We start from the raw sequence: 24,030 nt of genomic DNA on the forward strand, positions 1-24,030 counted from the left end.
TTTCTTATCTCGATTTTCTTTAAAAAAAACATACTATCCGGCCCAAACGAGTGCGGTAATTCGGTCGGGATGATTTCACTCTCCCTTTTGTTGTGTGCGAGGTTCGAGGTTCAAGGTCTAATCTAGTGACCCACGGTTAAACAAATAACCCCCCCCCCTCCCCCCCAAAAAAAAAAATACTAAAAAATATTATACATGTGATTGGATTAGTCACGCACGGCCGGTTTGGTCGAGACCCGTGTGGGCCGTGTTCGCTCTTGGTCTTATGTAATCGACTAATTTGTTGACATTAAAGAAAAAATATAGACAGGTAATGATGGAACATATTATTATTGTTAATTTTTTTTTTTGTTACTATTATATTATATTGTTATAGACACACGTTACCGAGACCGTGCGTCCTGTATGCATATTAGTGGCGGACGGGAAAGTGCCGGCTTGCGATCACATCGATTCCAATTATCCACCGAGGCCCAAGAGCTGGCTGTACGGCCAAGATCCGGTCGAGAGCGTCGATTTTTCATCTTATCTCATCGACCCGACCGAGCCCAAAAGGAAAATCGAGTGAGTCGTGAACAACTTGTACCAAAGCTGGTCAAATATAGGTCAATTGGATTATAAAATATAGTCTGACAATCCAGAAAAAAAAAAAACTGGAGAACTTTTGTACGTTGTCTACCCTACCTAAAATCGGCTTACATGCCAGGACGTTCTGTAGATGTTGAATAAGGACAGAGCTAATGTCTGTTTTCCTCAATGTAAAGGCCGAGTGTTGCCTCCTCGTGGCCTAGTGCTATCCATCTGGCGTTTATACAGACTTTTGACTGTCCTTCCGAGCTGTGATCACTCTCTATTAAACGAACCGAAACCCCCCCGAGCTCAGAGTAACCATTGGTGCCGTTGAAATTGACCTTTCCCGTGTCTGTCTTGTGTCCTTAGAATTACGGAAATACCGTTTTCGGGCGTGTTCCTGTTGTCGGGCACCGCCTTAGACGACCTGGGCGAGACAGACCAGCACAACACCCCTCCGTTGGACTTCATACCGGTCACCGAGGACGTGCAAGAACGGCAGATGCGGTTTAAGGTAAACGTGCCTTTGCAGTGCGAATCCGAAGTGACCGTAGGAATAACCGAGGTGCAAAAAGTAATCGACCACAGGGTGACGGTCACGTTGGCTGTTAAAAACTGTATCCCAAGCAGTCCGAAAATTAAACCCTGCCGACAACTGTCAACGACTTGATGATACAGATGGCTCAAGATCAAGAAACAGATTGGCAAGACAACAGAAACAGATCCCATTCCAACGATCGCAGGATCCACACGAGCAACGTGCGATCAACGACGACTAGCCTAACCAGACAAATCTTTTTCCGTCAAAAATTGTTTAAGTTATATTGAAATCGTATAAAATTACTATATTTTCACCTATTTTATTGTTTTCCAAAGCTCTATCAACGTTTCAAACTTAAATGGTACCATTTATACATAGGTAGTTAATATTTAAATAAAGAATATTTACTGAAAATTCTAACTGGCCGATAGCCAGTTTTAAATAATTACTGTTAATGTTAATGTTTAATTAGGAAGGGAGTGAAGATGGTGTGTAGTAGTATTTTTATCTGCTTACCATCTCCCACTTTAAATTTTAAACTTTAATGACTTTTAAAAAAAATTGTTCAAAACTGGTTTGACCTGTCAAAGTTTAAATTCTTAATTCAAAATTAATTCTTCCATGGAGTCCAACAATAAATACCGGAACGCCCTGTATATAATATTGCTTGTTCCTAAAATATATTGCAGTGATATTTTAATTTTAATTTTTTCTATGAGGTACTCGTCATTAAAATAATATGTTCTCTTGGTGCCATGGGAAAACTTTTTTTTTTTTTTACAACACCTAAAGAATAATAATTATTAAAAAACGCATATTATTTAATATAATTTAAGATTTAAAAAGTTAACGAGCATGTAAAAAAATTAAATAGCCTCGTTTAATAATATTACTTTTTTTTTACAATGGCAGATTAAGACTAACATACAATTAATAATTTAAATTAAAATCAAAAAAAGTAAATAATTCAAACAATAAAATCAACAAATTAACTTACACGAATAAAATGGATTTACAATGAATTTATTATAATATTTAGATAGTCTCTCTGAAAAGATGTTGTTTTTGACTAAGCGCCAAAAATATTTAAATTAATTAGTATTATACAATCAATTCGCCACGTTCTAATAAGACATAGATACATGTATTTTGGAAGATTATTATGCCCAAATTAATAAAATCTATTACAAGCTAACGTTTCTGACTGACCTGCTTTCGACCTAACCGTATGGTGGATGGTATTGGGTTCTGACCGTTTTCTACATATGTTCATACTGTTATGATACTCAAATTAATAGCATGACGGGTGACCCACAGTAAATGTTACAGTGAAAATATTGACCTTAATAGTAGAGAAGTGCAGATGAGCCCCAGCCTGAGAAATCGGTAGTAATCAATCAAATTAACGGAAGCAAAACGGTCTAGTAAAAGTTTATCCGGTCCAATGACTTGCAGAACGAGTGGGAACTGACGACAACGGTAATAATAATAATATGTATACAATTACAACTAATTATTATTATAATGTCTACCTATATGTTATGATGATAATACGATAATTATGCCAACAGGTTCATTACTGTATCCGAAGCCTAACTGTAGGTGCGTTATTGGTAAACTTTGTTAACGTTATTAATTACACCCAGAGTGATGTGTAAATAATATAGACAATGGTAATTAAATCTTATGGCCTAGTGTGGGTATATAACTGTTGACCCGTTTGTACTTGGGGTCTCGAGTTTTATCTTGTGACCGCAGTTGCGATAAATCGAGCTCGACCCTGCCTATGAGAGATGAGCGCACATGCTATTGCAGTGGAAATTACATGTTTTTGATAAAACGCCATTAGTTTAATAGAGCAATATTCTTTAAATATATATATATGTATATATATATATATATGTGTATATAATAAATAGCCATTAAATGCGCTTGTTCGTGGAGATAACAGCCTGTATAGTATCATTGTGTAACACTAACGATAAACTCGGAGGCGCCTTTATAGAATAGGTATAATATAATATCTGTCATACGGTACACTGTTATTGTTGTAATGGTACTGGCAAAACAAAGTATGATTCACTAGTCCAACTAGTAGCTGGTTTCGGTTATTATTTGCAGCTGTTATTGTTATGTTTCATTGGATTAAACGGATTATAAAGATCCACAATATAATATTGTTGCCGATAATACCCAATACTTATACTTGTGTGTTGCAACCCCACCGTGCTGGCTTTTTATTGTTTACTATTTTAAAAAAAAAAAATGTGAAAAAAATGCCCAAAAACTAACCCGTTGGTCATAGCATTTCCGATCTGGTGTCAGAATTGTTACTAAGGAAATCTCAGTCCTAGTCAACGGCTTACACCGATTTCCCCACGGCTCAGGTTGTTTGTTTCGATTGATTTTAATCTATTTAAACAAATCAAATGACTGTATTTTGTACATTTCTATAGTTCTATATTTACCCAAAAAGCCGAAACGGGACGTTGATATTTTCAAAATGTTTTACTTAATTTTATTATTCTTCTTCTTCCACCTTTAAAGGCCATTGAGGCCCATCAGGGCCATATTTTTTACAAAACATTTGTGTGATATTTTAGATGGATTATGTTTAAAAATTAACTTTGGCGGATTATTATTATTGTTTATCCTCCGACGGAATTCTGTCATTAGAGGTTATTGTCGTTTCAGACTAGCAATTCAGTATATTATATAATTATAAATTCCCTGTTCATTTGCTCGTGTTTCTGTGACCTATATTATAGTGTTATTATGCCAAAATAACATTATCCGACCGAAAGGCGACAATTTGTATTCGTGACACCGGTAACCAGAGATTATATTATATATTATGTATAATAACAATAGTAATAATAATAATAGTGGTATGGAGAGAGTGAGTGGACCAGCAGAATATTGGCATTTTGAACAGGGCTAGACTGGCATTTCCAGAGTGGATCGGCACAGCAGTAATGGCTTAAGTACAAAACGGTTGAATTGGATTGGAAGTGTCTTCGTGGACCATCATCGTTAAGACGGTCGCAATAAATATTTAGTGTACTGTATTATTATTACCATTATTGTAGTCCCTGAACGCTTTTCGTTTTTATTTCACACAAGTGCGCTTTGTTTCAATCGTTTGTAACGACTTTTCGAGTCAACAGATTCGGTCGTCTCGTCTGGGAAGTCCTTGTGGACATACACATTAACAATACTATACAATAGATCCCCCTGAAGTTAATCCCTCCCCGTCGATTGGAAAACTTTAATAACAACAATGATTAGCGCCGTCCGGCCGACAAACAGACACTAAATACATGTCTAAAATGACTATCCGAATACTAGGAGTGCTTTAGCGGCGTTAACATTGCAGTTTAGCACAGTGAAAATAATGATTACACGGGCCAAATAATCATTGGAAGGCTCAAAACTATTTTGAAACGGCCAAGTAAGCGTTACAATCATTTTGTCAATACTTTACCAAACGTAAAATTATATATATATATAACGAATGAATACAGATTTACAGCAGTTTGAAGCAGACAAACAAAGATCTTTTGACGTTGTTTGGTCTTTTCGAACTTGACAGTGAATTTTTCAAACGCCCAAAGCGTTTAACGGATAGGTGTTTAGAAATTCAATTTGAACGGTCGACCTTTATATTATACAACGTTTAGTATAAGTCAGTCACCTGGCGTGGGGTAACCCCTGTAGGGGTTAAATTGAAACTTTGACTCGACTCACATTTTTCGTCTGACGTTTTAATTATTACTGTTTAATTAAAAACACACGACCGATCACAATAATTAAGCTTTTTCCACAACGGCCACGACCACCGACCGCCAGAGAGTGTAATGACTTTGTTCGATGCCTTGTCAATATTGAGGGTTTTTTTTTTTTTTCAATTGTTTGCTATGAAATTACATTTTACTAACAAGTAACAATTAATTACAATTTTATAGCGGTTTTCATCGTCGGGAATAAAACGTCCCTCTAAACGTTTTCTTATGTATGTATAATAATATAACACAATATACACCAGTCACCGTGTATGGGCCAGATGACCATCGTTTTCCGCTGTTAGTAAATTACATTTATGACCGCCTTAAACACTTGATGTTTAAATTATAGAACCTACGCCAACATAATATTATATATATATACAACACAGTAAACAAATAATAAAAGTGTTAAGCAGAAATGGTTTCTTTAAATTGTATTGTAAAATCACTTAAAAGTAGTGTAACACATATAAATAAGTATGTATAAAAAACATACATTATTTTTGGAATAAGAATGACTAAAATAAAAGAATTCATTATAAAATAAACTAATAAAATTTTTTAAAATATAATATTTAACATTAATTATATAAATTATCTAAAAAAATATGCTTATGACGTATACCTATGTTTAACTTTTTATTTGTTTAAAAATTTCATTTTTTTTTCATCTTTATAACAACCTCAGATCTCAGTAAGTTCAGTGTCTCGATTTTTTTTTTCATTTAAATTACCATACTTGATTTTAAAAATAAAACAAGAAAATACAACCAATGTGGACATTTATTTTTGTTTAATTCATGCATCGTACCTGTGAGTTTATTAAACGAAAAAAATTATGTAATATTACAAATGAATGCATTTTACTTTACTTAACTCAACTCATTGGTTCTGTATAAAAAAAAAAAAAGATATATACCAGCGTTGATTAATTCGGATGAAAAGGAAATGCATTTATGCATTGTTCGTCGTTGCAAGGTCAAGTATACACATAAGTTAATCGGAAATGCACAATAAAAAATTGTAATTGATTTCTTTCGCTTATTACGTCAATATTTTTTTAGGTGAATAAAAAAAACCAAAATATAAACTTAAGGCCTTGAATTATCCGGTGGAACGAAGCGAACAATACCTATACCTTAATCCAAATATCAGATTATCGACAAAAATAAACAAAAACGTTTGTTTTCAGAGTTAAAGAAACATTATACGAGTTAAGTAGTACTACACGAGGTTATAGTAACACTTGTAGATTGGAATTTAAAAATATAAAATCAAGAAAAAATGAAAATGTGATAGAACAAGAACAAAAAAAAATGTATTATTGGGTACCTAGTAAAAAAAGCTTCACAATAAAAAAACACACACTTCTCTTGAAGAAATCTTGTTAAAAATGACTTAATTTTGTGTAATAAAAAATATTATTTTATTCAATTGAGAAATATAAACGACAATTTATAATTTTAACGAAAACAAATAATAATCACAGTGAATTTTAGTATTAGCAATAACATCAGCTCTCTCTTATTTTAATATCTTACCCGCAATTACCAATTTGTTTACTTTTAATCTTTAACTACTTGATCGATTTTCTTATTTATTTATCTTCGAATAGCCGTCAGAAAACAATCTAAAAACTAGTCTATAAATATTGAAAACATTTCCATTTTAAAACCTTTTATCTTGTTTTTTTTTTTTTTTTAGATGGGACTCGCGATTGTTTATTCAGCGTATCAAATTATATTTTATTTAGTAGATTTGTATTTGATCAGCTCGCGTTGATCAACTTATAAAAATGAAAAACTTATATTCTTTGGCTCAAATTTTGTGCAGAACTAGCAAAGTTAAGGTTGTGAACATATTACCCACATAGGCGTGTACGCCGACTTAATGGAGTCCATTGTGTGTGATTGGATTCTGTTGAAAAATATTGAACTTGTGCCGTGGTGAGCAACTCTATAAGTCTTTTTAGAGAATTATATATATATATAAAGAAAACATAAATTAAATTCTAAGCCACTGTTATTGTTATTGATGTTAAAGATAAAAACGTGAAAACTAAATTTAGTTCCCTACCATTTGAAGAAAATCTTTCTCTAGATGAACAACTGTGTCCTACCAAAGCCCGTTCGTACCTCAAACAATATCTACCACTCAAACCACACAAATGGGGGTATAAACTTTTTGTCATATGTGGTGTTTCGGGGTATGCATATAACTTCGAAATATACACTGGAAATGAAAATGATACAAATGAACGATTACAGCTTGATGAACCTGATTTGGGTGCTACGGGCAATACTGTTGTAAGACTTGCTAGAGTGATACCTACAAATAAAAATCATAAACTATATTTCGATAATTACTATACATCACTTCCTGTTATGGTGTATTTGCAAAAAAGAGGCATACATAATGTTGGTACATTTCGCAGAAATAGATTTCCTAACTTAAAATTTATGGGTGAAAAAGAATTTATGAAAAAACCACGTGGAACTTCTGAGGAGTGTAACACTGTAGTCAATGATGTCCCTATTACAGCAGTCCAATGGAGAGATAACAAAATTGTAAACGTTGCTTCAACTTTTGTAGGAGAACTTGTAAAAAGTAAAGTGAAACGTTTTGATAAAAAACAAAAATTGAAGTTCTAAGACCAAATATTATTGAAGTATACAACGCCCACATGGGTGGAGTGGATTTAATTGACTCAATGATTGCTCGGTACCGTGTAACTATGAGAACCAAAAAATGGTACATTCAAATATTTTACCATTTATTGGACATGAGCGTTGTAAATTCATGGATGTTGTATAAAAAGGTGGGAGGACACAAAATTACATTGTCTGCTTTTAGAGAACAACTCTCAGTTTCACTTTGTCTTGGTAGTACTGATAGAAGACAAGGTAGGGGGAGGAGGTCCAATGAACTTGTAGAACTACAGCAAAAAAAAAACAAACAAAGTTCAACACCATCACTGCCTCCTATGGATATCATCAAAGATCAATTAAATCACTGGCCAATTCAAACACCCAACAGAAGAACTTGTAAGATGTCCAAGTGCAAATATCAAACATTTATTCAGTGTTCAAAATGTTTAGTATACTTATGTTTCAATAGTGAAAGAAATTGTTTTTATAAATTTCATAATTAATTAGATTAAGTAATTCATTTGTTATTAGCTTATAATTTGTACAAGTCGTTATTACAATTAGTTATGTTGATTATTTTTATTATAATAGGATTTGTTAAATACATGACGATATTGCATGATCATGCATAAATGCATTCTACTTTTAAATCCTTGATTTATGACCATAAAATAAAAATAAAAATTGTTGACTATTTTTTTGAAAATCAGTGGCATTTAATAAATCAAATATATTTTTTTTATACAATTTAAAAAATTCATGCAGTGAAGGGTTAATAAGAAATATTAACAATTATTGTTAATATAGTATAGTTTTGAATAGTATAATACTCAAATTAAAGCGATTAGACATTTTATATTACTTTCAGAAATTATTATTATCAATACAAACACAAAACTAATAAAATGCTAACCAAAATATGCTAAATTTTTGAAAAAACCGAAACTGTACGTAGTCCTAGCCCATTATTTTAAATACCACTTTAATGATATATTATGACAATATAAGCTTCTTTAGTTCATAAAAAATATCCACACTATTAACGTTCTCCAATTATAGAATATATATATATATATGTGATTGTTTAACACGTTGATGGACAGTTGGCTAATATTACTGCTATAACAGTAATATCATTGAGTATATACTGTACAATATATACTTTAATAAAAGTATATATATATTTAACAAAAATAAATTGTGTTGGCCGAATAAAAAAATCTTTGTTGTTGTACATACAATCAGTCGTGCAACAAAAACTAAAACATCACAAGTATCGTTTTGCAAGGGTTGTTTGACAAACACTGAATAGGTAATTTGGTATGAATAATGAATACATATATTATACACGTGTGCTGTAAAATGTACATTTTTATTCTCGAGGTAACCGAAAGTGAACATTCAACTGAGCTGGGACAATAGTTTTTTTTTTGTTGTGTTAATTCATTACCTAATTATTGTAAAATACATTTTTTTTTTGAACCCTGAAAGAAACAGTAAATCACAGTTCACCCGTTGTCCCTTACAAAATCGTGAAAAAAACTCTAAAAATATACACATTGTTATTTTATACAAACTTAAATGGAATATTATACAGTGCAAAAACAAGAAAATATCATTAATCTTATCCCTCAAATCTATTCATATTTACTTATTTCCACATTATAACATGAATATAATATATTTTTAAAAACATAAACAGTAAACACTATTTTATGTTAGGTTTGTTTGTTTTAGGCTTTTACCGATATTCAATTATTCAATTTTTCCTACTCGTTTCTCAAGAAGAAGGAGAAACACTTGATTCGCTTGAAATATATAAATTAGCTAATGAGACGGGCGGAAGGTTAGAATAGGAAATTGTTTTGCAGTGATCAATTTAAGACATATTATTATTTTTTTTTTTTAAATAGCAGCAATTTTTTAGTTTTAATTTTTCGGTTGGTTGTTTAGTATTTGCATCGAAGCGTTTCTTTGAGAGTGATTTTCTTACTCTCAGCTGTAATAATGCCTAAAGACATCCCTGACCTAAATATAGCTCCACCGGCCCTAGTCGTCCCTAATACACTGGGTCGACCCGAATACTTTCAAATTAAGTAACTTTATACCATTCAAATAGTCATGGGTTCATATGAGTTTGTGATTTTATCCTCCGGTAAACCATAAACATAAACGGGGGTTATTAATTTGTGGGGGGGGGGGGGGGGGTGATATATTGTATACAAATACACACGTACAAGTATAATGTATGGCCAAAGGACCGTGGACGTCGTGCCGGTGACAAATAGAGTTTTGTTTGCCGTTAAAACCGAGGGACGTCGTTTTCGGCAAACACATTCGTACTTCCGGAACGGTTCCGGTCGAACGGGCCGCTATTAACTAACGGCGGCCGCCCCGGACGGGGGACGTGCGGAAGTAAAAGGGGTAGGCGAACGGATGTAATGGAGTCGTGTGAACGATACGGTGCCGGCCATTTGAATTATGCAAGGACACGTCGGCCGGTTAGCTAATTACTCTCTGAAACGAGTGCGATGGCTGACCGAACGTGCATAGAGATAGATAGAGAGAGATGTATTAACATTGTGGGGAGACTCGTGAGAGAGTACTTATATATATATATATATCGGATCAATTAAAAAGCTCTCTTATACTTGTCGGACAAGTCTGGGATTTATTAATATAAAACTTTACCGCCGACCCCTCTCGAGCAAAATAAACGGTTTAGCTTTACACTTTACCGTGTACTTTTTACCGGCAAACGTCGTACACGACCGCCTAACCGTTTTTTTTTTTTTTTTAATTAAACCGTCACCGCAGTCGACTCGACTTGACGGGCGACCAACTTACCGACAACTAAATCCAGAGGTAAAACAATTTTCCAATTAACAGCTGTACGGTGGAGAGGTGATCGAAAACCACCCCCCATACTTGTGGTTTTTAATTTTAGCGAGACCGTTGTAATGAAATAGTGTTGATTGATTTGTTTCTCTTTTAATGACTAAAAAAAAAAAAGGTATTAGTTCAAATTATGACCATACAGTCTGTGTCTATAATATGCCGGTGGCAACACATATTGGTTGTACCTCACTTAGGTTAAATTTGGTTTTAGGCCCAAATCTGATTGATATGGAGTGGTCGATAAAAACACAGTTACGGCCCATAAGAATGCAGACGTGTAACGTGGATTCCTATCAGTTATGAGCACTCTGAAATCTCTTAAATGAGCCAAGCACATTAACATTGTATCTACACCGCCAACGAGTGTCGTCGAGTATTGTATTTTATTCTTTTCACTGTCATTAGTCGCAGTCATAGGTCGTGTTTCGTGCTGGCTTGTGGTTTTTAGATTATTATTATTATTATTATGTTTGTGTACGCGCTAAAATGAGGTAAGGACAATTTTTTTTTTTTTTTTTTAATAATTATATTTACTCGGCATTGACAAATATAATGTAGGTATGTTATCATAACCGAAATCACAATAATTGGCGCATTTTAACACGGTAATGATTTTTGAACAAATATTGGGGTGAATTATTATTATTGCCCTGTCAACAACCGTCACGTTCCCATTTGGAGACAATAAATAAATTGTACAGCTTTGTCGCTATTATACAGTTGTACGCTATAGATATGTAAAAACAAATAGATTAATTATCATAATTTATTTACACTTGAATTTGATGGAAAATGTTTACATTTTTTTTTAACAGCTATACTCGTGTAGAAATGGGCAAAGGTCTAAATGATGATTTTTTTTTTATATTATAAAGCTTTAATAATTAAATTATTAAGCCTATAAATATTTACCGTTTTTTTTTTTAAACTTTATTTTTTATTAGCTTTCACTAAAGAGGTATTACGGCTCGACAATTATAAATATTAGATATTCTTAATGAAATTAAAAGAAAAAATACAATTTATAAAACTTTGTCAAATAGGTATATTATTTTGTTATATCCTGAGAAAGACTTTCCGTTGGTAAATATCAAACGAATTTGATAATTTCTTCTTTTTTTAACTTTTTTGGCACTTAATGTGTTTTAAGGATCTTAAAGTCAAAAATCAACCATACGTGTATACATAAATATATATATACTTTTTACACCTGTGTACTTTATGATTGTTAAATATTTTAATAATTAAATTTTAATCAAAAAATAGAGTGTACCAACTATCTAGGTTTTTTCAAACATCTAGAGGGGCTAAGCAGAGACCTCTCTTTATGCGAAAAAACTTAAAATGTTTAAGTCACTTATTTTTGGGGTGTTCAACAATATGGCAATAATTATATATTTTGAAACAATCCATTTGAGTTTTTTATTTTTTTTTTTTAGATAACGGATTGTGTTTAGTAATTAATTTATTATTGTACTTATAAAAGCGGAAATCGTGTATTGCACCGAGACTTACATATTATGCACGTGCTTTCTATAATTAACGTTGGTGTAAAAGTAATTAACGAATTGTTTGTTTTAATGTATAGAATATCTTATCAGTTTTTAGAAAGTATCCGAAATCAATATGACTCGATAAGAACACAATATGTCAACATTGTCTTCTTGAAATTGAACTTGTGAAAACCGTACACAGCCAAACCAATCCAATCCCATTGACTTTCTTGTACAATTGATATTTTAATAAATATATTTTATTCGTCACCGTCTTTGCCACTCTCTCTGACCGCTCTAGGCGTTTTGTAGTACTAACAATATTAATTTTGTTTATATAATATATAAAATTTGTCAAGTAAATCAGTTGAGTAGGATTAAACCCGTGGCCAGATGGGATAATTCATTCCTAAGCACAATCAAATGCCTTTTTCAAAAGCATCTATTTTATTAACATAATTAATAGATTAAAGTAACTATTATAAAAATGCAAAGTTATTTCAATAGAAACTCAAATAATAGACAGAATTTTATTCTGAATAAATGATTATATAACAAAAAATAATTAGAAACAAATTAATTAATTTAAATACATTTTTTTTTCAATTTAGCATAACAAATATTTCAAATAAGTTTATATGAGCTATTTAGTGTTTCAAATACCTAATAAATGATTTGAAATATTTTGTCCATAACTTCAAATAATATTTTATTTAAATACATTTTTAATTGACTGTTTCAAACGACCGGTTTTTTTTAAAATTATTTATTTATTTGAGTTAAAATTGAAAACGTGTTTGAAATATTCCAAATAAAAATGTATTTAAAATTATTACTTGGATATTTTTTCATATAAAAGTGAAATTTTATTGGATCTAAATCATTCCAAGGTTTACTATAAAACTTTGAAACATTTTATATGTAGGTATTTTAAATAATTTGGATAATAGTATAAAATAAATATATTTTTTTTTAAATGTCCCCAAAAGTACACTTGTATTGTTGTGTACACATTGTCTTGGGTTCATTTTATGCTTGTAAAGGGCTCCAAAAATGTAGCCACCATTTGAAATAAATCCGGAACAATAGTTATCTGATCTACACATTATGTGAACATGTTTTTTACATTAAAACTCCTTTCGGTATCGATGCGTGGGGTATTTTTTTATTCCAAAATAGCAAAACGCTCAAGAAAATATATATATTCTAATAAATTATCAGCCATATTATTACAGATTAAGATTGTTCATATTGGTTTTCAGATTTTTATTCTATTTGACAGCGACGACGATCGCCACGGTCCGGATCGAAGGTCGAGGAATATTCCCCACAAAGACCATAACCGTTTCTAATCGTTTGACACACATCAGTTCGTGTGCGATAATCGAACAAGATGTACCGGTATGCAGTGATCCCATAGAGTTAAACACCAGGTGGTAAGCATGAAAGCAACAGTTTATTGACAATTGTTAACTATAAGACTCGTCTTGCCAGATTTCCTCAGCACTTGCAATTTCCATAAAAAAAAAAAAACAAACAGAACAATGACAATAATAAAATTGTTTTTACTGAAAATATAATATAACCGTAAAATAAATTAAAATCGTTTGATGAAAAAGAAGAAAAAGTACTTAAATGTTTTTGCGTTAGAATAATAACAATCAAACAAATCGAGAAGAGACAATGACTTAGTACAGAACTGTATTGCCATAATATGTGCATAGTATATCCAATTAATAGTTGTTATATTAATTTTCGTGAAAAGTTTATTAGCAACTTTAATAATTTAATTAACACAGCTGGAACTGTGTCCTAGTAATACTAACGTTAAAAAACTGTAAAACCAAACTTTCCCACTTGTAAGTTAAATAATAGTAATTGGTGTAACGTTTATTTGTCATACTTAGAGATACTTGTATCTCTAAAACCAAAGCCATATTCTAACCTAACTATGATATGACTTGTGCACCAATTAACATTATGTAGGCCTAATTTCTAAGGCGACAAATCAAATGTAAATAATAATTATCGTTCAATTTGTCCTTTGGCCTTGTTTTAACAGAAATTCTGTGGTGATTACCAAAAAAAAAAAAAACACCAAAATTATTTGGAAAATTATATAGAAATTAAAATAACTGGATTTTCACAAAAAAAAAATACCGTTTTACCCATTTTAGATATAGTATAAATATTATAAACAATAAAGAGCTGTGTAATTAAGTAAAATGTTTTTGGTGAAAATTAAAAAAAAAATAGCTTAATTTTTTTTATCTTTTTTGTGTTGTGATTTTTAAAAAAAATCATCGAAAACGTCATACTTAGATGTACTTAAACGGCCAAAACCGGCACTGAGTAACTGAGTTTTGTGAGCGCAGGTCGCACGCGAGGACGCCGTACCCGGAAGACGGTTTCGCGGCCAGCCTGGCGAAAATCGTGGACGGCGGCGGCGGCGGTGCCATCAGGCCTGGACGGGCCGCGTGGAACTGGTGGCTGCGGAAAACGGCCACGTTGACCGAGCGCAATACGGCGACCGGGTGGCCGCCAACGGAAATGATCGTCACGTACCTGATGAAAGGCTGCAGTCCCACCAAAGTGCCGTTCAATTTGTCGCCGTGCACCGACGACGGTTGGCCGCCGCCGGCCGGCGACCAGACAGCGCGGGTGCGCGACAGCTCCACTCGAGTCATCTATTACGTGCCACCCGACCAATAACGCAACGTCGTAGGCCCCTAGTGGCCTTTAACGGTACACGTTGCCGTCCGATAAAATGTAATGGCGTAATGTATCTATATGTATATGTATACAGAGTGATCAATTTAACGTAAGACACTCTAAAAAGTTATCCGCAAGTAGTAAATTAGAAAACAGTGTACAAAATATATCATTAAAAACTGTATTAGCATTAGTAAAAATCAAAATAAACTTTCTGAAGTCTTAAAGTCTTCTAAAAAATTATTACAAATTTTTGTACTCAACTATCAATATAAAAAATAAAAATTTAATTTTGTAGTTAAAAACAGTTTGTCTTTATGTTGTTGTACAATATTATAAAATAACTTAAAATTCAGTATTTTCCAGAGTTCTATCAACTTTTGAAACTTAAACGGTGACCTGTGTATTTAATTGGCTTTTTGTATTAATAATAATTTGCCGAACACTTCAATAGCCAGTTTTGAATAAATAGTTTGAAAGTTAATAATAATTAAAATTTAGGACGCCAAAAAAGGCGTGAAATGGAGTGTAGTGTTACATAACTCAAAAAGTAATTATTCAAAAGTGCTTATCGACCAGTGAACATTTTTTAGTAAATTATTTATTAAAAAGCTAATAAAATGTGTGCGTTACTACAGTTTAAGTTCCAAGAGCTAAACTTCCAATAAAAATGTTAATATTATTTAACACTGTAGAATAACATTACCTAAAATATCTGCAAATGCCTTATGTTGTATCAATTTCTTTATTTAAATAAAAAACAACAAATAATAGTTTTAAAAATACTAGTTAACTAAAATTACTTTTAATTAAGCCAATCAAATAGTTTTTGATTTATGTAAATTTCAATTTTTACCTTCGATGCGAAACTGAGAAGGTATTTGTTTTTATAATAATATTGTTTTTGTTTTGTGTGTGTACTCACAAAATCTCCTAAACCGATGAACCTATTATTTTTATGTAGGAAAATATCAATAAATCACAAATTGTACTTGGAATGCGTTTATTCTTTCATTTGCTTAATTGTAGTTTTAAGACTTGAAGCCTGAAAGTAGATATACTAGTGCGGTCAGCATATTTTAAATACCGGTTTGTTAAATGTTATGCAGACTCTATTAAGTAAGGAAAGTGAAACAATACTCTTTTTTACTTTAACTACTATTTGTACAATGCCATCTAGTGTTGACAATGCGATCAACATTAAACTGGCACATAGGTAGAGCTCTCCAGCTGTTATTGTGCAATTAATTTATAATTTATTATCCTTAAGCTAAAAGTACATTTGTGCGCTCAATGCAGTTCACATATTATTATGTACATACATTGGGGCGAGGGAAGGATTTAGCAAATGTGATAAATAAAATAAAATCCCTCGTTTTCATTTCCAAACAAACATTGCCAATATAATTAAATTAACACTCGATAATCCCGTTAAAACGTTATAGGATTGCTGAACGTGTGGGAAAGCGACACAAATGGATTATATTGAAATTCCAGTGTCAAGTGTATTGTACAATATAATGGCTGGGAAATTATAAAGGTTCGCCAGCTGATATTTGTTAATGTTTTACACATTTTAATATTGATAATACTACATTTAGATCACACAAGGTAAGGTTTTCGATACGGTATGAAAACACTTAGAGGCCAAGAGCTTAATAACATGTTAATAGGAATAGTCGATTTTCCAACAAAAATAATAATATATAAACTAGTGAAAAATGCAATTTTTATGTTGTATAACATAATATGAAAGAACGTTATGGAAAATCGCTTATGTGAAAAATATTAATTAGTTAAACTCTTTATCTTTGCCTGTATGTTAAAGAGTAAATATTTATAAGAAAAGAAAGTAACTATACTAGGTACTTGTTGTTAGCTGTATACCTACATGTCACACTCTCATAAGCCGGCCAAGGCTAAGGAAAGTTACTTTTTTTTGTAAACTAGTTTGTTAAATAAATTTAAAAAAAAAATAATAGTATAAATTAATAAAGTTAATAATTGTAAATTATCAAGTTTTAAATATGAAAAAAAAAACAATTTTTAAAGAAAAAATATAATATTTAACAAGTAAACCACATATAACAATGTTTTTGGTACAAAATTTACTTTATATATTACATCAATAGAAGTAAATTAATTTTTCCAGTACAACTTTGTTATGTAATAATTACTTCAAAGGTTGGTCAGCAAAGGCTTTGATTAAGCTCACCAAATTGGTATTAGAATTGAAGGTTTAAAACATACTATCTACCTTTAAGTATATTTATTATTATAAACCATTAGCATGAATAGGGTTTAATGCTAAAAATGTATTATGCTTTTACGTTTATATTAATAGGAAATGTAATCATCTCAATATGCATAATATAAAACTTAATAATAATTTTACTATACTAATAGCATTTAACATACAAATGAAATTTGAAATTCCATTAAACAAATTATGATAGTTATGTCAATATAATATAAGTAAAATCAATATAATTTCATAGTATAAATGACAGTTTAATTTTTTAAACACAATCAATTTTATGAAAAATCAACCAAGTACTTAACGACTTAATAGTTGAATTTTTTTTGTAAAAAATGGTATGTGACATTGATATAAAAAAGGTAAAAACTTATATTAAACTAGAACTTTAATTTAACAGTTTAACAGAAATATCTTTTTTGATTAACCTCTTGTAAATAAAGGTTTGTTTTCAAACAGTTTTAGTTGAACCCAATTGTAAAAAAAAATAACAACAATGTTTCAATCCCTGATATGTTTGACAAATCTTAATGGTTCTTAAAAAAATTGAATTGCAAATTGTATGTTGTTAAATAATTTTGTTTAAGACCATGGTTTTAAAACCACTTACAGAAGTATTGTAAAACTCTAGGTACTTGTGCCGTTAATGCTTCAAATTACTAAGAATACTTACAACAATTTCTTATAAATAAGTGGCTTTTTTTATTACCAAAAATTAAAATAACATTAATATGAAAACGGCTCACAAACATTTTATTTTATTAACATTTAGGACGAAAAACAGGATATGTGCGGACATGTGCCCTATCTGTGTTTAGCGATTCATTTGAAGTTTGAATTGAGTTTATAGCAACTATAAATTGTTGATTGTATTTTTCTAAATGATGAAATTTATTTATTCAACTAGTTTTTTATTATTATTCGACGGCGAAAAGTCAAAAGTCAAACCCTTAAGGCAAATTAACCAAAATATGTCGAAATCAGTTGTGAGATGGCTAATTTAAAAAAAAAAAAAACAAAATGGGATCTACAAAACCCTTTGACACGTAACCGCGGTTGTGGTATCCGACTTGTCGAGGCCTGGTAACAAGTGAATTCCATCAGGCCCACACAGGGATGATACAGCTACTTATCACTCACAAAAACGCAGCGGCTAGAATCCCGTTGCTATATTAATATCATTTATCAGCTATGCATTATTTTTAAAACTGTTGTGTATCGATATAATTTTTACATCAATGATTTAACCAACGATAAGATGGCCGTCACGTTTTTGTTTACATTATCCCTTTAATGATTTGCTGACCCCTTTGTGATTTTATCTGTTATCAGGTTTCCCGCCAATTCCGCCACAGCGGAGCAACACTTTTTTTTCCTCTTCCATGAAAAAAATACCACACGACTGATAACGGCTTGGGACCACTTGATATTTTCCATTCAACGATCCTGCGGTTTCTTTTATAATAAATACCTACTTTTTATACATAGCGTAGATGCATATTGTGCAACTTACTGCAACTGTGATTCGGTTAACACTTAACAGTTAACTGTAATTTTTTTTTTAAAAATTTAAATTATTATTAGTCAACGACGTTGATTTTTTATCCATACCTATATTCGATTTTAATACATTTCAACCGAGTGTTTCGTTGCTTATTTAACATTTGTGCATATCGGTTGTTGTCGCACACACACACACGGTAATACTTTTAAAACTTCTGCAAATTATTATTTAAAATAAAGTAATTATTTTAATGTACAATCGCGGCAATGAACGAAATATTCAACCGGTTTCACATTTTTTATAGATGAATTCGCCCACCAACGACACCGCCACTAGCCCTAGCTTGATCGGAAACTTCAGATACGCCGGTAAACCTTCGTTCAGTCACGAAGCAGCCGCGTCGAGTTCAAACGCGTTAGAAGACTCGTTAGAAGAAAGTCCATGTATTTAATAAAATTATTATATTATTTCATTCTTTTTTTGTTTACCTAAATAATGAAAAGTAAAACCAATTAATAAAACTTGTAATTTTCTAGTTAAAGTTGTTAAAAAACAGAGGATGGCAACCATAATTATATCGTCTGATGAAGAGAGCGATGTCAAGCCGACTATGAATGGAGATGCCTCTCATGTTGCTGATGAAGTAAGAACAAATCCTCAATGACCTCAATTTCTATTGGTAACGTAATTGTAAATAAAATTAATGTACGGTTTTCTTGTTTAGATTGAATCTAAAGGAATTATTGCAGCGTATTCTATATCAGAGGATGACATTAATAGAGTTAAGTCGAAAGGATTAAACGGTGTCACTATCGGTGAAAACGAATGTAAAATAAAATGTGTGAAAAGCCTGAATCCTCGGGTGGTCCATGAACTAGACGATAAACCGGACGATGTACTTTCCAAGGTGGTCTTAATGGGTTCGAAGAGTTTGGCCGCAAAACCGCTAGTGACCAACGTTAATTCACCAGCGACCAACTCTAAACCTCTGGTTGAAATGCCTTCAAGGAAACGAATTAAACTCCAAAACAAAAAAAGTATGTAAACCAACAACTGATGTGAGTTTTTTGTCGTACGGTGTTCTTATGCTGATTTTAAACCAAAAATGACTACAATGGTTCAAATTTTATTTTATAATTATTTCGAGTTTTGCGATACATTTTTTTGAGGTTTATAATTATTGCAAATTTAAAATCAGTGTAAGAACTAAGACAAATAAACTCTAATTTAGACAGACAATGCTAACCGGATTATAATTTTAGGTAGAAAACGTATTAGGACTAACGACGGTGATAACAGTGACTCGGACGGTGGAATTGACGATGAATTTGAAGAGTATAAAGAGTATGTGAGATAAAAATATAATAACCATATGTCTATCGACGAAGATAATAACTAACACAATGTTTTTCAGCGAACAAAATTTGGTCAAAGACAGCAGTACTGAAATTAGAGAGCGAGCTTTGGAACTATTAAACAATGCCACCGAAGTTGAGATGAGGATTGTAAAAGGCATGACCACCAGAAAGTTTGAAGCTCTCGTAGCATTGAGACCGTTCGCAAACTGGTTCGACGCGGTAAGACGACATTTAATTAGTAAAACATTTCTGTCATTTTCTGATAAGCAATTAAATAATCATTAATGGTTTGTTCGATAGAAATCTAAAGTGAACAACTCAAAAGTACTTGGAGACCAAGCGTTGCAAAACGTTATGCACGTGGTTAACTGTCAAGAAATCGTTACTCAGCTGATGAAAAAATGTGAAAAACTGTCCTTGAAAAATGGCCACTCTATTACCACCAGCAACATGTTGATCAAAACGCAACCGGCGAGTTTAAATAAGGAGTAAGTGTGAACATACATTTTTTTTCTCTAAATTTAATATTAAACGTTACTCAATTTTCATACATTTTGTGTATACAGTTTGCAGTTGGCCGGCTATCAAATGATTGGTCTCAACTGGCTCATGTTGATGAACTCTCAAAAGCTCAACATGATGTTGGCTGACGAAATGGGTTTGGGTAAAACCGTTCAAATCATTGCTTTTTTGGCGCATCTCAAAGAAACCGGTCGCACTCATCCTGAACTGCCTCAATTGATCGTAGTGCCCGCATCTACTTTAGGTATGTCTTTTTCTTTCAAAATCCAAACATTATAAAAACAGTGTTTTTTTTTTCAGATAATTGGTATCAAGAATTTGAAAGATGGTGTCCTTCTTTAAAAGTGGAAAAGTATCACGGATCGATGGACGAAAGGAGATATTTAAGAAGCGAATGGATCAAATATGGATTTGGCGATATTGACGTGATACTAACTACGTACGGTTAATAGTAATAATAATAAAAAAACACAGCAGTCGTTAAACTGCAAACCTGGGAATTATTTAAATAAAAAATAAAAATAATTTTTGTTGATTGAATATCCATTTCAGACCTAAGCGTTATTGAAATAAAATAAATAAAAATAGTAAAATTTTAATAATAAAATCAAATAATGGTATTATTCGAAAATATAAAAATAAAAAATTATTTGCATAATTTATTATTTGAAGTTATAAATATTAAATTTTTTTAAATTTTTGTTCGTAATTATTAATTAAATATTCAAGTACAGTACAAAATTGTTAAATTCAAATTTAAATTTATACTCTAATTAAATATTTATTCAAATAACAGTCAAAATGGCATTTATAATGAGAAAATGGTTTAAATAAAAGTTAAAATAATAAAAGTAAATCATTTGAATTTAAAATAACAGGTTGTTTGAAACAGTAAAAAAAAGAAATGATTTTATATTCATCATTATTTTCAAATAATTATGTTGTTTAAAAAAAAATGCCCAGGACTTATTTACATTTAACTGACGTCGATTTTGTTTTATTTTTACAGTTATAGTTGTGCGGCTAATTCCAACGAGGAGAAAAAAATGTTTAGGACTAAAGAATTTCATTACATTATTTACGACGAGGCGCACAAATTAAAAAACATGACTTCACAGACTTTTGAAATTTTTTCCAATTTTAATGTATGCATTTGAAGTTGTGTTTATGCATTGTATTTTTTTTTTTTATCTGTTTTATTGTTATTTTTCTTTCTTTTGTTGTTTATAGGGAAACTATAAAATCCTATTGACGGGTACGCCGTTACAAAATAATCTGCTCGAGTTGATGTCGTTGCTGATATTTCTCATGCCAAAACTATTCCGCGGCAAAGTGGAAAACATTAAATTTCTTTTTTCCAAAGGCGCTGTAAGTAGTCAATTGTCAATTACTTTGCTGATTCACTAATTTTTTTTTTTTTTTAATTATAACTTACAGAAAAATACCAGTTCCAAGTGCGAAATGCACCGTATCGAACAGGCCAAACGTATTATCGAACCATTCATGTTGAGACGTTTGAAAGCCGACGTACTGAAATCATTGCCGGTGAAAACGATAGTCGTAAACGAAGTGAGTATGTCCGAACATCAACTGACTCGTTACTCTACGTTGGCCGAGGAAATAAAAGAAGAGTCCAGAGAGAAGAGCACTTCCGAAAACAATCACATGATGTGGGTGATGATGTTGAGAAAGCTAACCAACCACCCGCTTTTGTTGCGTTACCATTTCGAGGTAAAAATCTTAACATAACTTCTCCGAACGTCGTCACAGTTAATACTCTTGTGATTGTTTTTCAGGACGAAAAACTATACAAAATGGCCAAACTGTTAGCGACGGATCCGACTTACAAACAGAAGAACGAACAATACATTGCCGAAGATTTGTCGTTTATGTCGGACTTCGATTTGCACAAAATGTGTGGAGACTACAAGGTTTGTGTTGCCTACGGAAGCCCGCACGTCTCGTTCGCCATTAATTAGTTGCTTTTTTAGTGCCTGAGCAAATTGAAGTACGATCTTCCGATCGAAATGTTTTTGGACTCGGGCAAATTCAAACAGCTCGACCAAATATTACCCGATCTCAAAGACAGAGGTCACCGTGTGTTGATTTTCAGTCAGTTCCTAACAGTATTAGATCTATTAGAAATCTACATGTCGCATTCCGGCCACTCCTATTTAAGATTAGACGGGTCGACTCAAGTCCAAGAAAGGTAAACACGCTTATTCGTGTATAAGCCTAGTAACGAAATATTAGTTTCAAACCACACACATCTTGACTATTTCTTAGATTTTTTTTTTACTCGAGATTAATCGATAAAGCGTTCCGATCGGTTTTAGGCAATTGATGATCGATTTGTACAACATGGACGAAAGCGTATTTGCGTTTTTGCTGTCCACCAAAGCTGGCGGTTTGGGCATCAATTTAACGTCGGCCGACACGGTGATCTTTCACGACATAGACTACAATCCATACAACGACAAGCAAGCTGAGGATCGTTGTCACAGAGTCGGACAAACCAAGTGAGCAGTTACAATCTGACTTGGACAATTTTTATTTAAAATTCACATTTTTCTTCTTTTTTTTTAGTGCATCAAAAAAGTTTTATTTATTATAAATAATAAATTATTTGATATAGTATATTTATTTGAAATGGTAAATAAAATATAATGTATTTCGGGTAATTCGTTATTATCGAAAAACAATATGTTGATAAAACAGAAATGATTTGAATATTTATTTCAATAAAAATGTATTTTAAATAAGGCCCAGGTCTTTTATAAACCAGACCTAACCAAATCAAACTGTGTGTGTTTTTCTAGGCCAGTCAATATAATTAAATTCATAAGCAAGGATTCGATTGAACAGTCAATGTTCAAAGTCGCGCAAGAAAAACTAAACCTCGAACAACAAGTCACTGGCGGAGGAAACGGTACGTTAAAAACAAATAATAATAATAACAATATTATAATAGAATTTCAATCGACACTAATCCTCGTGTTTTTTTTTCTCAACCTTGTCTTTACACAGAAGACGAAGAAGCCGACAAGTTAACTATGGCTGAACTACTCAAGCAATCTCTGGGCTTAGAGGACGCATCGTGATACGATGACAGTTATAATTGTATATTTTAATATATTATATTATGAACATTGTAAATTTGTCATCAACCGTTCCTCCTCTCACATGGCCGTAAATTGTATACATTTTTCTTTTTTTTTATTATATTGTAGTTTTTACTACTGTTGAAGTAAAAATTTGTATATTTTTAAATACGAGTACTTAGGTAAAACTTGTTAAAAATCATTAATTGTTCTTAACTTTTTAAATTTTAATGTGACTGTGTTATTATAAATTTTAAGTTTTCTTAAATACTCAAAACTGTTTTTTTTTTAATACGAAATAAAACCGTTGGTAAATTGGTAATCTTTTTTCTTGTATATTTTTAAATAATATTATTATAATTTTACTTTCGTGTTAAGACTTGAGTATTTTATTTATTTACTATAACTATATAATTATCTGTACTTCACTCAAACTTAAAATATATGTATATTATAATATGTGTATTGTAAATTCATGTCTCGGTTAAACTAAGTAAATATTATTATTATTATCTATTTTTTTTTTTTTTTTTTTTATAGAATTGTCGTTGTTGTCATCGTCAACATTATCAACGGTCTTTTCCGACGCTTGTTTTAGTAGCATAAACCAAATATGATTTTATATGAAAAATGTGTATAAT

The 24,030-nt window shown here is 31.6% G+C and overlaps 2 protein-coding genes across 3 annotated transcripts; both read left to right on the forward strand.

Moving 5' to 3' along the window:
- Positions 1-10,846: 10,846 nt before the first annotated feature.
- LOC126842597 (uncharacterized) lies at positions 10,847-14,868 on the forward strand. The gene is made up of 3 exons (XM_050579641.1): positions 10,847-10,933; positions 13,198-13,371; positions 14,311-14,868. Exons 1-3 carry the CDS (start codon positions 10,929-10,931, stop codon positions 14,645-14,647), a joined length of 516 nt encoding a protein of 171 aa, XP_050435598.1. The 5' UTR covers positions 10,847-10,928; the 3' UTR covers positions 14,648-14,868.
- Positions 14,869-18,357: 3,489 nt separating this feature from the next.
- Positions 18,358-23,726, forward strand: LOC126842548 (SWI/SNF-related matrix-associated actin-dependent regulator of chromatin subfamily A containing DEAD/H box 1 homolog). Of its 2 annotated transcripts, none has more exons than XM_050579562.1 (17): positions 18,358-18,646; positions 18,713-18,851; positions 18,945-19,051; positions 19,133-19,445; positions 19,671-19,752; positions 19,823-19,985; positions 20,067-20,254; positions 20,333-20,532; positions 20,589-20,727; positions 21,298-21,433; positions 21,519-21,656; positions 21,726-22,019; positions 22,085-22,219; positions 22,280-22,497; positions 22,625-22,807; positions 23,108-23,217; positions 23,316-23,726. In XM_050579562.1, exons 2-17 carry the CDS (start codon positions 18,713-18,715, stop codon positions 23,387-23,389), a joined length of 2,619 nt encoding a protein of 872 aa, XP_050435519.1. In that variant the 5' UTR covers positions 18,358-18,646; the 3' UTR covers positions 23,390-23,726. The 2 variants fall into 2 exon arrangements, with proteins under 2 accessions (XP_050435519.1, XP_050435518.1); XM_050579561.1 differs by having other exon boundaries at positions 18,358-18,604; positions 23,316-23,725.
- The last annotated feature ends 304 nt before the right edge of the window (positions 23,727-24,030 follow it).

The sequence above is a fragment of the Adelges cooleyi genome, unplaced genomic scaffold (assembly GCF_023614345.1).
Source record: "Adelges cooleyi isolate 19-005CV unplaced genomic scaffold, UGA_ACOO_1.1 ACOO_flye_CR_arks_rails_tigmint_CR_PRNA_55, whole genome shotgun sequence".
Taxonomy (NCBI): Eukaryota; Metazoa; Arthropoda; class Insecta; order Hemiptera; family Adelgidae; genus Adelges; species Adelges cooleyi.